Consider the following 15,895-nt stretch of genomic DNA (forward strand, 5'->3'; position numbering starts at 1 on the left):
AGAGTATCAGTCAGAAACAGAAAAATGGCTCTCAAATACAGGCAGAAGTTTGAAAATAGAGATTGCCAATACGTCTCTCTCCTTTCTGGTACCAGTTACTGTATCTCTGTAAGGCTGCACAAAGAAGGGTTCAGTTTTTAGATATGGGTTACTTGTCTTCGTGTCACAGCAATCACAATTCCACAGGCTGAAAATATACTTTCTTCCAAATGCCCAACTTGGGCATGGCCAGGGAAAAAAAACAGTCCTGTTGCTGTTCAGAAAAGCTGTCCCTTATCTCCAGAGATTGCAGATAAGATGTTTGAGTGTCTGCAGCAGCTCAGTACATTTCAAGTAGCAGCCTGAGGGGAAGGTTAGAGTCGCCTTGAATGAGGCTGTGCTGTCTGTTGGGCTGCTTCTCTTATCAGGTTGATCTGAGCACAATTGTCACCTCTTTCCTACCCCTAGTGTTCGTGCCTGAGGCATAAAGAGAGAGGTAAAAGTGCACAAACCTGGGAGAAAAACATACCGTACATAAACTCCGGGAGAAACCTCAGGCTCCATCTCCATGTTCACCACCAGAATGGCAAAATGCAAAAGCACTGAGCCAAGCCACCCAGCTCATTGTAACGTATTTATATCATAACAGGCCTAAACACCCTCCCAAACAACAATACCAAGATTAAAACCAATGCACTCCTCTCACAGATTTAGATCAGACAGTGTTTATTTCTGTTGCATGGAGCACTAACCTCTCAAAGTTATTTTTACACCCACTCCTCCCTGCTGACCACTTTCCTCACTCAAATGAATAATGTTTCCAGGAGCTTTCATAAATTCTGGAGATGAATCAGACCACTAAAACCTATTCAGACCCAAGGAGCTCTAGGAATCCCAACAAGTTCCAGAAAACATTCTGTAAAGGTCTGATGCTAGGGACATTCTTCATCTCCTCTGCTTTCTGATCCAACAGAACAAACATCTGGCTCCCTGAGATTCAGCAGCTCAAACATTTGGCTCCCTAAAACATGCACTGAGGAACGTACAAGTCTGGGAAACATTTAAATCTCACTAGAGACAGAGATGATGTAAAAGGCAGGATTGTCTCCGAAATGAGGGCACATAGCAAGGAGAAAAGAAACATACTTAAACCTGCCATGTTCTAACAAACCCTGCAATCTGTAGCATCAATCACAAGTCAGTGTCACTCAGAGCAGCCTCAAGGTTGCTCTAAACTGCACTGAGGATGGGAAAGAGAAACATGGAGAGCTTAAAATCCCCTCCAGCCAGGGCTCAGTATCAAGCTGTTGACCATAACCTCAAGATGTTTGCACCAAGATGTTTTCTGCTCTGTTGAAACCAGAAGCTACTCACAGAAATTTTCCCATGTGTATCTCCAGCAAGCAAAAAGGAAACTGTCAGGTGGAAAAAAATCCCATTTCCTGTTCCCCACACTGCCAGGCATAGTGAGAAGGTGCCATACCTGTAGGTGACATGAACTGCAGTGCCAGGTTCATCTCTCTCCCAAATCAAAGCCACTCTGTTTGGAGACTTTTCGACGTGCTGATCCAAGCAATTTACTGTAAAAAAACCCCAAAGGTTTAAACAAAGCCTGAACAGAGGAAAGGTGCTTTGTAAACATAGCTTGGTCAAGTGCAACAGCAAGCAAATAGAAGATGAAACATCAGTTTTTGGGTTGCTAGACACACACTAATGTATAACAGAGGAACTGAGAGCATTTGCAGCTCCAGTAAAGCTATACAATAAATTCTACACTTAAATGGCACAGTGGCCTTAGAGATGGATACCCATGAGAGGCCATGGCAAATCCAGACACGGGATGAATTCATGGCTCAATTCAGCCATTTAGCTCCACTGGCGAGACTTAAGCCAGCCCAAATCCTTCCCCTGCTCCCAGCAGCACAAAGGCAAGACACCCTTTTGATGTTTTTGCTCCCCAGAGCAGCATTTCACTACAGACTTCCCCAGCTGGCATATTTAGCACTGCACCATTTGGATTTTCTAATTAAAGCTCATGTGAAACATTTTTTGTTCCAGGGTATAACAAAGAGTTGAACCTCAGCTAACTGAAAATGTCTAAAACTGTGGGATCTATGGTAAACTCCAAGTTCAGACATCTACAAATTTTCAGACTCATGGGAAAGATTAATGTGTCTCAGGCTGTGTATTCCACCTCCTAAAATTTAAAGGTATAAAATTCCCTTTTAAAGGTGCATCTCTCCCCCTCAGCAACTTGAAACGGAGGACTTAGGGAGAGCACCCAACCTGAAGAAATTTATAGAATCCACAAAAGAAACCTGCCTGCATGTCCACTAGCAACTTGCCTGATAGTTAGAGAACATCCTTGTTAAATATTAATTCCAAGCCTATATGACACTTACTTATTGCATTGTAATCTTTCAAAGGCAGTTACTTTATTTCAACAGGCAGCTAGTCAGGGACATTGCTGTATAACACAGAGAAAAGCCTTTTTTAAAATTGCTGGATTTCAGATCATATTTCCTGGAAATATTAATACTGATGGGAAAGGATTTCATTTTTCCAGATAAATTTTAAAAAGCTGTGTGCTGCAGTAGCTTTGGCTGCTCTGTGATCACAACATCACACGGGGTGGGAATGAGCCCCTAAAGGTGCACAAAGAAAGAAATTCCTCAGAATTTAACACATTTCATTGCAAGACCAAATGTTGATCTCAAAAATTTGAAAAAGCATTCTTCAGCTGTTAAAAGTCTTTTATTTTTAATGCAAAATCCTGCAGCAGTACTATAAAAATAAGACAAAGCCATTTCTTAAGTCATCCTAATAAGATACAAGAGAACAAAAGCTCTAGTGGGGAATTTTTTAAGCAGTTATACACTGGGTTCCTCTGCCTGTGTCCATTGCTGTGGCTGGGTCCACAACAAGCAGCAACTCCCACCTCCAAGCTCCTCACAGCTACACCCTCACTTAATGTGCCACGCTACACTGAAGCACAAAATGGCATTCATTGCCCAAACAACTTTTCTTACTCATGAGCAGCCAGACTGGCCTTCAGAGGGAAATTCTGCTGCAGAAAGCCCTGGCTGAGCCAAGTGGGAGATTTAGCCCTGTGCTCAGTAAGAATGAACAGGTGAACCAGAGCCAAGTGCTATTATTTCCTTCCTGATCTTAGGCTTACATGAGCCTTTTGCTCATTTTACAAAATAGAATTTAGTGACCTTCCCCTTACTACTACACCCTAGTGGTTTCTCCATACATTTTCTTGCTTCCTTGACTGCTCAGAAACAATTAAATCTCAGTAAGACAAGCTCCTGAGAATGGGTCCTGGTGGGAAATGCAGTAGTTTGCCAGGTTATTCTCCTGGCCAGGAGTTACAGTGCAAGAAATCCAGAAGCTCTGAAGATCAGAGGTCCCCAAAATCCTTCTGCAAGGGCCCTCAAGCAAAGAGCATCAGATGACTCAGTTGCTCATGGTTCAGCTGTGCTGGGAGACGTGCACACAGGATGCTCTGGATCAGGGACCTGAACTGCTGCCATGTTTCTGCAAGCGTTCAAATCAAGACGTGAAAGGACAAAATCAGAGTTTCCTAACAGAAAAACAGCCACTTGGCTGTGACGAAGTACTGAAAAATTCTCACTTCCAGTGCTCCCCACACTGCCTTCATCACGCTTGAAAACAAACCAGCAACAGCAAACCTGTTGCATTCTGTGCATCTGTTTCAAAGGCCTATGATTTTCTTTTATGTATGCAAAAAACCCAAAACCTGAGTGGCATTTTCTGTCTGCTGAGGAGCCAGATCCAAGGCCAAGCAATATCTGAATATCAAAGATCTGACACAGGATCCAGAAGAAAGTGTTGATCCCACTCTAGAGAGGAAAGAAATAGATCCCTGATAGGCTGTGCTCAGACAAGATCTTCCTTTCAACAGGAATTAATGACAACAAAACTCTGGCTAAAATCCTCTGATTGCTGGCTGCTGGGCACAGGGCTGTACACACATCTCCATAGGCTTGGGATCCACTGCTGGGTATCATTCCCTGGGAGGAAACACTCTCTTATGCTCTCTGGAAGACCTGAGGAGGGTTTTCTCTTTTGGCTGTCAAAAAAAAAAGTGGCCAGAGATGTTACAGTTACTGCACTACTGAACCGGTGCTCTCCCCGAGGAACGGGAAATGAAGGTCAGAAATGTTCATATCCCTGTTAAAAGCCATCACCACTGCGTGGTACCCTGCATGGGCTGGGGCTCACTCCCAGCAGATGAAGCACAGCCAGAGGACACAGGACACAAGACCTTCAGGGCAAGACATGGCATGGACAAAACTCAAAGGCAGTCAGGGCAGCCACGGCAAATTTTACTCTTGTTTCATGTTGGGTGGTGAAATCGGAGGAAAATACCAAGATCCTCGTTTAAAAGAAAAAAAATAAAAATCCCTGCAGCTTCTGCCATAAAAGCCTGGGACCGTTCCCCACTTGTTGATCATCCTGAGCCACCACGGGGCCGGGCAGAGCCCAAACTGGGCATCCCATCCCGCAGGTCGAAGGGCGAGGCAGCGCCCGGGCAAGAGGCTTAGCCAGGGTTATCCCGGCTTCGGATTTTCTCCTCGCTAACAGCATTTCGCAATTCCTGGCTTGTTTCCTCCCAGCGCCGCCCAACCGAAATCCTCGTTTTCACCCCTAAAAACGGGCGATGGCCAAACTTCGCCCCTCGGGGACGCCTCCCGTCCAGCCCGGCGGTCCCGCCGGGGATGCGCCGCCGGGACCCCTTACCCGAGACGTTGAGGCGGCCGCCGAGGAACCAGCGGGCGGAACCGGCGGTGTCGCCGGGCTGCCAGGCCGTGTGGAAGGGACTGTCCCAGCGCAGCCACCCCCGCGCCACGTCCGCCCAGAACCCGGCGGGGTCGCGGGCCGCCCGCTCCCGCCAGGCCCGGTACCCTCCGGGCGGCAGGGCCCCGGGAGCGCCCGCCGGGCTGCAGCGGCTCCGGGACGCCACCGGCACCGGGACAGGGCCCGGGGGGCGCGGGCAGCTGAGGGCGCGCAGAGTCCGCGCTCGGGCGGCCGCCAGCGCCATGGGGACACGGCCCTGCGTCGCTGTCCCCGCCGTGTCCGCCCGGACCGGGAGGAGAGGGAGCGACCGAACGGGCGAGAGAGAAATAGAGAGCGAGAGAGACCGCCTGCGGGGAGGGGCCGCCCCGGCGGGGCGGCTCCGGGAGCGCCGCACCCCGCACACACCCCCCGGGAGCACCCTGCATCCAGGGACACCCCGCACCCAGGGACCCCGCGCACCCAGGGACACCCTGCACCCTTGGGAGCGCCCTGCGCCCAGGGACCCCGCGCACCCAGGGACACCCCGCACCCTTGGGAGCGCCCTGCGCCCAGGGACCCCGCGCACCCAGGGACACCCCGCACCCAGGGACAGCCCGCGCCCTCGGGAGCGCCCTGCGCCCAGGGACAGACTGGGCCCAGGGACACCCCGCACCCAGGGACACCCTGCACCCTTGGGAGCGCCCTGAGCCCAGGGACCCCGCGCACCCAGGGACACCCCGCACCCAGGGACAGCCCGCGCCCTCGGGAGCGCCCTGCGCCCAGGGACAGACTGGGCCCAGGGACACCCCGCACCCGGGAGCACCCCGAGAGATACGCCTACACCCAGAGGGGGAGACCCAGCACTTTGCCCTGTGGGGATATCACCTGCACGGATGCGCAGGCAGGGGCGCGCCCCTGTTCACATCCTCACCGCCACAACAGGGGTGCCCAGGTACAGCCAGGAACTTTAGCATAAAAAAGCAGCTCTCGGCACACACACGCTGTCGCTGTCTTATCTACCAGACACTGAGCACAAAGTGCCAGTGGCACAGTCCTCATGCACAGACAGTACTTGTGCTCCTGGGTAGGTGGCAAACACATTGTGCCCTTCTACACCACCATACACACAGTGGTCATAGCCCTGTCCCCCTCTGCTCGAAATGGGTGGGTGTCTCTAAGCTGGGTACACATCCATTTTTTACTTGGCAGCCCTGCCAGCACCATCCATAACGTGGAATTCCTGGCTTTGGTATCACACTTCTTGCATACTAATCTAAGGACCAGATTTCACCCCGACTTCATGGTGCCAACCCTCAACAATGAGTAGCAAAGTTTTACAGCAGGTAGCACAGAGCTTATTCCTTGTTTATAGCAGAGACACGCTCTTTTCTGGCACAAATTCTTTTAGATAGCTTGGTCCAGCCTCCCAGCACAGAGTCTGAAAGCTCAGAGTGGCATGGTCTGGGCATCCTTAAGAAGTGTTAAAGTACCTGAGCATCAACTCTACTCACTCCCAAGGTTTGGGCAGGAAAAACACATTTCACGTCCAAGATTAAAAACTTAAAATAACTCTATATGCTATGAAGCTTCTTCTGGCAGTGGTAGAAACAAATGGTGGTTTTCTGTTCTAAATATATCACCAGGCACTTTTTTGTGATTTTTGTATGAGACTTTCTGACACTGCTGAACTTTTCTACTGTGTTTTATAGGTAAAAAGCAAGAATAAGGACAATTTTAATTTCCTTGTAAAGTTGGCATTAGTGTATGGCTGCTGTAGTTCGATATTGCTTGTGTTTTGACTGTCACTTTCGGTTTGCCCAAGCCCCAAATTCCAAACAGCAGCACGTGTGCCACCTGGTGCCAGACAGGGGCACGGAGAGCACTTCAGCCTTCACTTGGTTTGCCCAAGGATTGCTCAGAAGTTTCCTGTCAAAGATGACTCATATGCAAATCCTACCCCTTTCAGGATTTCAGAGGAATGCTATTTCACAAAACAAACAAAGGAGTCGTCAAAAAAAAAAAAAAAAAGAAAAAGAAAAAGAAAAAAGGAAAAAAAAAGAAAAAAAAAAGAAAAAAAAGAAAAAAAAGAAGGCGTGAATTTGAATATTTGTTGTTAAAGTTTACCTGCTTCATTTGCAGCCTTTGAAATCTGGTTACCCTTCTCTGGTTTTCTTCCACCAAGGCTGATTTTCCTCTTCTACCAGCAAGTTTTGTTATGCTCATGATTCACCAGAACATCCCCTGCTCTCAAATTTTGGCTGCCTTTTTCCTCAGGGAAAACCATGGCCAGCAGCAACACAACCCAGTCTGATCACCCCAGGGAGATGGGTTGCTGAACCCAAGCACAAGCCCAAATCTCCTTTCTTGCCTCAAAAAGAGATGAGGAGAGAGGAAAAGAGTCCCTGAGATTTAGCAATGCCTACTTGCTCTACCCATGACTTTCTGAACAAGGGAGTGAAGGCTGGCATATCAGGCTGTTGACTTTTTGAGAACCTAGGGGTGTCACAGCAATTCTCATTTTTAAGTATTTTGAGTGTGCCAGGAAAGGCTGGTGCTGGATAAAAGACTTGTCACAGAATTGCTTCCTCCATTCACTGTGTCTCTCTCTCCATTCTTAGGGCCCTCTGGTATTATGGAGTCCCAACAGGAATGCTGGCATTCCCAGCTCTGGAGAAGCCTGGTGACCCTCATCTGGAAATGCCACCTCTGTGTGGCAGCTTCCAAAGGCTTGTGGCTGCCAGGGCAGAAGAAATCATTCCCTGCTACAGCCAAGCCTCCTGGCACAGTCTCCCAGACCAGCCAGGCAATCTCAGTGCCCTGCAGGAGATTTTAGCAGGTAATTGGCACAGCTGCTGAACAGCTGCAGATCTTGGCCTGGATTGAGGGTATTCTGTGCTGGAGTCATGGCAGGCACTGATGAACAGTGCCAGTTGAATAGGGGCTGAGATTTCTGCTGACAGAACCGTAGGAAAAAAAACCTTAAAAACCCAAACCCAAAACCCCCCAACTTTCCACATCTTTCTACTCCTATTCTTAACTGCTACCAGCAGTTACTTATTTGCCTTATCTTTGATTCCTGTCAGTGCCACTGTCATATTTTATGGAAAAATCCCTTTGACCAGGATTCTTCTCCTGGGAAGCTGAGAAGCCTCAGAGAAAAAGGAAAACAATAATTATCTGATTTGCTTCTCCTGTGTTTTGCTGCTTTGGAATGTGTTTGGACATTATTTACCAACAGGTGGTTGGTAAATTGTTTCATTGGTTTCATGTGAATTGTTTTGACTTAGTGGCCAACCAAGGCAAGCTGTGTTGAGACTCTGGAAGAAGTCACGAGTCTTCATTATCTTTTTAGCCTTCCGTAAGAATCTTTTCTGTATTCTTTAGTATAGTTTAGTTTAGTATTCTTTTATATAATATAGTATCAAAAAATAATAAATTAGCTTTCTAAGAACATGGAGTCAGATACATCCTTCCTTCCTGCCATGGGGCACCCCACAAATACAATACTGTCAGTATATAAAAAACTTACTCAATGAGGTGTTATGTTTCTCAACTGCTCATCCCTCTGTTTTTCCTATTTTTAATGACCTAAAAAGAAGAATAGTAAAGTTGTGGAATCCAGGACTGTCACTTGGTTATCACTGATCTGCTCCTAACTGTCCTTTCCAATGGTCTTCTCACATGGTGTGCACACAGTTGATATCTGGCTCCACAAAGAAAGTCAGGGCCAGGCAAAAACACCACCACAGAGCAAAAGTACACGCTGGTCTGTGTTAGAAATTCTCCCAAGCCACAATTAACCCAGATTTTAATAAAATCTTTTGATCATTCCCAGCTACATTTCTGCCTGCAGATTAAATTGGACATGTTCCCAGGTGGCTATTCTAGCAGGTTTCTAAGCCCATTCAGCTCCATCTGCAGAAGGGAGGTTTAGACCAAGGATGAAATAAAGCTAAAATGCAGTGGCTCCAGTTCCACTTTAACAGATGAACACAGACCTTGTGTCCAAAGCAATGGGAAATGCAGCAGGTTTGAAGGAGCTGAGTTCCTGAGCTAATCTGGAATGTGAATCTTTGTCAGAACTGGTCACACCTGAAACAAAGGTCAAAACTGTGTGAAAAATGTAGATTAGCTGCACTTCCATTTAAGAATGTGTAATAAATGCCCAATGAGTGATAGGGGAGAAAAACAATACCTAAAAATATCCAGATAACTAGGCTGATTCTGTACAGGCCAGGCCATCAGCTGTCCCACTCTCCAGAGTTTTCTGCTCAAGGCTGAATTTCAAACCAAGGGGATTCAGTGCTGATGCTGACACCCATCAACACAGAACTTCCTTCCCCATTTGGCTCCTCTCCGGCATCAGCAGCCCACACTGGGTTTGCTATGTGCTTTGTTCCAGAAAGTCCTTGCTGATGAATCTCCACATCTCCCCTTAGGCAGCACTTGGGGCTGCCCAGCCTGAGGGTGGAATAAAGGCTCCAGCATCAAACCCTTCCATCCCCTCCAGCTTGGTACTGTTGCTCAACCCAATTTACTGCTGGCTGTGTGCTTGGTGCTCCAGCAGCACTGTGAAAGAGTGATCTGAGTGATGCTGAGAAGTAAAGATGACCTCATGGGGAAAACCAGCTCCCTCACCTCATTTTGGTTTGCCCACTTCCTTTGCCTCTCCAACCCAGCACCATGAATTCCCAGTGCTTGGGAATACAAGTGGTGGGGTCTTGACCTGCAGCACAGAGAGCCCACATGGCAACTGCTAATCATCACTCAATCACAAACCTGGAGTGACAGGAACCTTGGCATGAGCTGCAGCTGTGGGTGCCTTAACCCCTGGGACTGCAGGATGAGCTGCTAGAGGGCTAAGATTCCCTGGAGTCTCTGTGGAATGCTTCCACAGAGCAAATACTCAATGCAGGGGGCTCCAGCCAGTGGAGGAACATTGTGGGGGGCTGGTAGCCCTGTTCTCCCTGATCTGAGTGGCTGGGGGTGGCCAGGGTTGTGCTGGGTCTGCCTTGGCACAAGCATGTCTATCTTGTCGCCACAAATCCCCTCTATTACCACCCTGGTCCCAAGGGACTGCTCTGGTGGGAGGAAAAGTCCTGGCTGGGAGGTGTGCCCCACAAGGGATGGGGGAGCACAGCAGCCCTGTGGAAGATGCTGTGACATCCCATTCACAAGACAGATGGGAGCCTCCATCTATGGATCAGCACCAGGTTGGGTCTGATGGGGACACTCTGATGGGGACAGGGAGAAGGCACCAGTGTGTGGCAGGGAGGGTGTGGCAGCAGTGTTCTGTGAAGGTGAATAAGGCACAGAACAGTGCCCATCCACAGTTTGGGACAGAGGCATGAATATGGATGATTTGCAGTGGAAAGGGAACAAGAAGGCACAGCCATGAGCGTTGCACAGCACATCTGGAGGAGCCACGTGCTTATCTTTGCTTCAAGTACAGTGTGATCCACCGTGAGCTGGAGCAGGGAGAATGGCACCTCTCTGGAGCAGGGGCACAGCTGTGCCCCTCAGGGTAGGGAAACTGCCCAGGGACAGGCACACTGCTCAGCTGCATGCAGGGACAGCCTCACTTGTCTGAGCCTTGTTTTGGGTGCTGCACCCAGCTGTGAGTTGCTGGGTTTGTTCCCAGCCCTGGCAGGGCAAGATCTGGCCCAGTGTGGATGGGGAATGTTCTGATCCTAGCAGTGCAGTGCCAAGGCCAGTGGTGCTGATCCTGGTCCCAGTGTAGTGTCCTGGGCAGACTTGCAGTGCAGTGTAGTGCACCAGTCCTGGCTTGGCCCTGGCCCCAGAGGACTGGAGTAAAAAGCTGCAGGTCAGCACTGCTGGGCTGACTGCGCTGCCAGCACAGGGCCCACAGTGGTGTGGCTGCCGGTCCCTGTGCAATGCAAAGCCCAGCCTCAGGCAGATGTGCTGGCTCTGGCCTTGGTCCCAGCAGTGCAGTCACCCGGCCCTGTGCAGACCGTGCCAGCGCTGGCCGCGGTCCCAGGGCAGCGCAGTGCCCAGGGCCATGCTGGCGATGCCAGCGCTGATGCCACCAGCGCAGAGACAGGCACCGGTCCCGTCCTGGCAGGGCCCGCGATGGCGCTGGCACTGTCGCTGCCGGTCCCGTTCCCGGTCCCAGGGCGGGGCAGCACCGTGCCGCTGCCGCTCCCAGTCCCGGGCCGAGTCCCACGCCAGTGCGCTGCTTCCAAGCCCGCGGAGCGGCGGCGCGCTGCGGTGCCCGGCCGCGTGTGCCGCCAGTCGCTGCCCGGTGCCGCCTGACGGCGGAGGCGGGCCCGGGGCGGGCCCGGCCGGGCGGGGACGGCCCGCGGGTGATGTCAGGCTGATGCTGTCGGTGCGGCGCGCGGTGCATTGTGGGCGAATCCCGCCGCCCGCCGCGGCTCCGAGGGGGAGGATGCGCTCGGGGCCGGCCCGTCCCACAGCCGCAGCCGCAGCGCGCCGGGCCGGCGGCACCGCGCCCGACGAGCCGCACTGAAGGGCGTGGGGCATGCGCTGCCTGCGCCGGCCGCAGCGGGAGGCGCCGGCGGCGGCGGGGCCAGGTGAGCCGGGCCGGGCCGCGCCGCGGCGGGCGCGGGTGGGGAAGGGAGGGACGGAGGGAGCGTCCCGCTGGCGGCCTGCGAGATGCGGGACCGGGGACCGCACCGGGCCGGGCCGTGCCGAGGCTGCGCGCGGGGCACTGCGGGAGATGTAGTTTGCCGCCCCACCCGGCGCCTCCAGCCGAAGGGAGAGAGTCCCGCGCGCGGGACTCGGGTTCCCAGCGTGCCCGCGGGGCTGGGCGGGCCAGCGGCGGAGTGACGGCCCGGTGCTGCCAATGAGAAGGTGGGCCGGGTGGGGCGAACCAACTGCCGAGAGGGGCGGCGGGGAGTGGGGGGGCGGCGTGCCGGCAGCTGCAGTGCAGGGGCGGACGCGGCCACCTCCTCGGCGGGGGGAGGCGGGACGGCCCGAGGTGAGGGCAGGGCAGGGCAGGGCAGGGCGGGGGCCCGGGCGGCGGCCGCCCCTCGGCACCGCTCCTGCCCGGGCCGGGGGTCGCGGCGATGCCCGGGGCTGCCGCCGCGGGAGGGGCGGGCAGCGGCGTCGCTGTGCTGTGCACGGCAGGGGCGGGGGCGCCCCGAGCCCTGAGATGCTCCGCCGGAGGGAGCGGCCCCGCCGGGCGGTACCGGGGACCGGCGGTCCCGGTGTCGGGCGGGGGCCGAGGTGCGAAGGCAGCCACGGCCTTGTGGCGGGCCGGGCTCCGGGGAAACGCACGGAGGGTGTCGGCCACCTCGGGAGGTCCGGTGGCGCCCGGGGCTGGGCACGGCATCCTTCCCGGGGCCAGCGGGTGCCTGTCCGGCCGCACGGGAAAAGGCAGCCCGCTCCCTGGAGGGCTCTGGGGAGGGAGCGAGCGCTTCCTTCTGCCGCGTTACCTTGGGATAACTCCGTGGTGTTCGGGTTGCAGGCAGGAGGCTGAGAGTTTCTCCTTTTTGGCGGGGTGGAAATGGTGCTCCTGTGTGCGCGGCCGTGTCTCCTGAAGCTTTGGGGCTCAGAGTGTCCTGCTATGGTGTCGGTATTGCTGGTGGCGTCCAAGCTGACATTGCTGGATGTGTCCGTAGTCATTGTGCTGCTTTCCCTGCATTCCGCGAGAGGAGGTATCCGGTAACCTGGGTCTGACCCACTGAGGACTCTCCCGATGAACACCGTGACCTTGACGTGCATCTAGGATTTAACAGGGAACCAGAATGCTGCACGAGGCACTGAAGTCACACTGTCACTCTCGACAGCTCAAGTTCAAGACCCACTGTGTGTTTTGAGGGGTGGGGACTTCAATACCTGTTGGTATCATGTTTCTGAGCAGTTCAAACCAAACCTGTTTTGAATTTTCTTAATCTTGATTGATAGAAGGAAAGGTTTCCTAATTCTACCATTTCACATGGATTTCTTGTAGTCTCACTGAAAATGTTGCCTTTTAGCAATAAACTTCTCAGTGAGTCACAACAGAGATTAAGCCTGGGGACTTCCTACGAGTGGAATTTAGCTTCATGTTGTGTTGTGCCACAGGGTGTGCTAATGCTGCTTCAGCTCGTAGGTGCTGTGCCTGTACAGGTGCTCTGAGTAAAGAGCATCAGTTCTGTCTCACGAGTGTCAGTGTGTCACCACGTTTCAGTGTGCTGCCTTCTTTTGAGAGGATAAAGAGGGGCAGAATAGGAATGATGTGTTAATGTTCTGGCTTTCTTCCTTTGTGTGCCAGTGATCATCCAGCTCACAAGGAGCATCCTCCTGGTGATATAGGTGGATTCAGAAACTTTTGAGATGTGGTGCCCATGAATGGTGTATGTGTTACTGCTGTGTGCTTTTTCGAGCTTTGTGATAATCTCATTCCTTCAGGAGCAGGCTGGGTTCCTCTTCTCTGGTGGAATAAAACACTGGAATCTCTTATAGGACACTTTTATCACATCTTGGGGACACCTGCCTAACCTTTCTTTTCTTTTTTTTTTTTGGAATAGTCCTCAAGGGAGAAGTCAGATCCCTATCAATGCTCTTGGTCCTCCAGAAGGGAGTGTCTCTAGTGCTAGGAAATCTATTCCTTCAGCTCCCAGTGTTGGTGTTAACCAAGTGGTGCTCATGGCCCATGGGTGGATTTCCTTCCCTCTCTGTCCTCAGTGTTTGTTGGTGAAGGCAGCAGGCAGCCTGCAGCTCTCCTCCACTGCAAGCAGTTGCCACTTGTTTTCCAAAGCAGGAATGATCAGCCAGATCCAGGAAGAGCCAAATCCATCTTTCTTCTCTGTCTTCAGTGTGGGAATCCCTTCATGCTCTTTCTTGCCCTCTCTTATGGAAAGATTGACTCATGACTTTATGGTTTGTCAGGTAGCACACTCCTCTCACCTGGGTCTTGCTGTGGGCTCATCTCTTCAATTGTGTCCTTTTAGTTTTTTGCCTTAGTCTTATCTCTGTGTGTATCAATGTGCAGGGCCTACAGGAAACACTTCAGGAGCAGTTCCTCATCCTGGGAAGCTCCTAGGTTAGATTTGTTTGCCAAACCTCATAGTGACCTTCCAGTAACATTGATTCACTTTGAGAACAGAACAGAGGACAGAAAATAGGTCCTTATGGAGGAATAGGTGTTTATAAAGACTTCAAGGACTTCGTAAACTTCCTTATTTTTTTAGGATGTGTGGGCTTTGTTGGTATCTTCCACTTTGAGTATTGCAGGGCACAGTCTGAATATTTGCTAGAGCCATTGTGGAAGCAGTTGCTAAAAAACTGTTTCAGCTCTGCTAGTTTACTGAGCAAGAAGCAAAGTGGACACAACCAGTGCTTCCCTCCCCTTCTTCCATCAAAGATAACAAAAAAATGGGTATTCCTTTGAAACATCATGGAATCCCCTTAAATGTCATTGTGGGACACAGTCCCTTTGGAATAAATGTTAAGATTACTTTGAGAGGGAGGAATAAGGAAGGCCAGCTATGAGATCTCCCTCCCTAGTCCAGAGGAAGAGTGGGAGAATCTGCTGGGTGTTTGTTGAAACTTCAGGAATGAGAGGTGAGGGAGATGGTGTGGCTTTTACGTGGTGCATCTGAAAATTGACACTCCCTTGCATGTGAGAGTTTGCCCAGCTCTGAAATGGACAGTGGCGATCCTTGTTGGTCAGACCAATCCATGGTCTTCTCCACAGCAGTGCCCAGTGCCTGTGGATCACAGTGTTGAGGGCCACAGCAGTTATCCCCAAAAATATGGAAAATAATCCAGCAATGGCAATGTGTCTTCGACATTAATGTATCGAGTGGTTTTTCACATGAACTTTTCTGCTTTTTTGGCCACTGGTGGATACATCAATATATTAAGACTCAATGGGGAAAATATAAAACTGCCACAGTAGGTTTTTTTCATGGGATTCACAATCCCTTGGTCCCTTTTGGTCTTACCCAGTCCCACACTGTTTTCTGTTGGGCCTTTTCCTCTGCTCAAGAGCTGCACACGTGGGAAAGGATCTTTTTTTTGTAGTTGAAAAGGAAGATGTTGACAGTGTGATGGACTGTAGAGCTAATCAAACAAGATGTGTTTGGAAGCCCCTTCCTTTTGGTGTCAGGCTGTGTCATCTTTAATTTGGTGAGCAATATGAAAGGAGCAAACTGGATCCTGGGCTGGCTCCAGCCAGATAGGTGCAATGGAGAGCAGAGAATGCCTGTGGGCACAGGTTTCCTCTTAGGAGAAATGAGGCATCCCAGCCTTCAGAAAGAGATCTGGTGTCAGCTGTGGCAGATGGAAGTGGATTCCTCTCTGTCTGTGCAGCAGGAGATTGCTGTCAGGCCCTCTGTCAGCCCAGGAGCTGCTGGGTACAAAGCTTGGGTGGCCTCCCAGTCAGACAGGAAAAGACAAAGGGAGGCATTGGTGTCTGGTGAAAAGGTTTTGATTACAGGATCACTCAGCTGCTCAGGCCAAACCCCTGGATTGCTCCAGGCCTTTCTCTGCCAGTGACCAAGAGATGATGCTCGAGGAAAGGCTCAGAAGATGGGCAACTGTGCTTGTCCTGGTCACAGCCCTTATCACCTTGGGGGTGCAGGATACAGCTTTTCAGCCTTTTTATTTGTTGGCCTGAGTAATTTTCCATGCACACAAGGTGTGCTAAGAGCACTCTGTTGTGAAACCTACCTCTGCATTCCCATGTGTTTTCCTCTCTTTTAGCCAGTTATTAGTTTTAGAGAAGCTTCAGTTTTATCCTGGAACATCCTAATTTCCAAGGCCTTTGGCCTGATACCACACATGTGCATGTTGAGTCTTCCTAAAAGCACCTTGCCTATCCTAATAGATCTTTAAATCAGGGCTTCTTCCTTCCTGCCTGCCACTTAGTTTAATTTTTAATCTTCAGTTTTCTAAACATGTCTGTTGTGGAAGACTGATCTTCCAGATCCTCTGCAGAGCTCTTCAAAACAAACAGCAGCCAAAAATCCTAGATATCTTCTTTCTGATCTTTCCTTAAGTCTTTCTATTTCTTATCTGTCCATCATTTAGCAGACTGGCTGGGTGGCCTCTCATCACATTTGGGTAGAAAATATGTAGATTTTATCCAGAAGAATTTACTTAACCTCTTCTACATCATCAGGAAAAAACATCATCACTTGGAATA

The 15,895-nt window shown here is 51.1% G+C and overlaps 2 protein-coding genes across 2 annotated transcripts in view; one reads left to right on the forward strand and one right to left on the reverse strand.

Moving 5' to 3' along the window:
- Positions 1 to 5,047, reverse strand: part of ACSS1 (acyl-CoA synthetase short chain family member 1) — a 33,353-nt gene extending 28,306 nt beyond the window's left edge. Inside the window, exons 1-2 of the mRNA XM_036381300.1 lie at positions 4,747 to 5,047; positions 1,463 to 1,559 (exon numbers count right to left, since the gene is read on the reverse strand). Of these exons, the coding sequence (XP_036237193.1) occupies positions 1,463 to 1,559; positions 4,747 to 5,047 (398 nt within the window). The remainder of the gene's footprint in view (positions 1 to 1,462; positions 1,560 to 4,746) is intronic.
- A 6,131-nt stretch (positions 5,048 to 11,178) lies between these two features.
- Positions 11,179 to 15,895, forward strand: part of TTBK1 (tau tubulin kinase 1) — a 103,357-nt gene continuing 98,640 nt past the window's right edge. Inside the window, 1 exon segment of the mRNA XM_036381358.1 lies at positions 11,179 to 11,333. The gene's annotated coding sequence lies outside the window, so the exon portion shown is untranslated.

This window comes from Molothrus ater, chromosome 3, assembly GCF_012460135.2.
Source record: "Molothrus ater isolate BHLD 08-10-18 breed brown headed cowbird chromosome 3, BPBGC_Mater_1.1, whole genome shotgun sequence".
Classification (NCBI taxonomy): Eukaryota; Metazoa; Chordata; class Aves; order Passeriformes; family Icteridae; genus Molothrus; species Molothrus ater.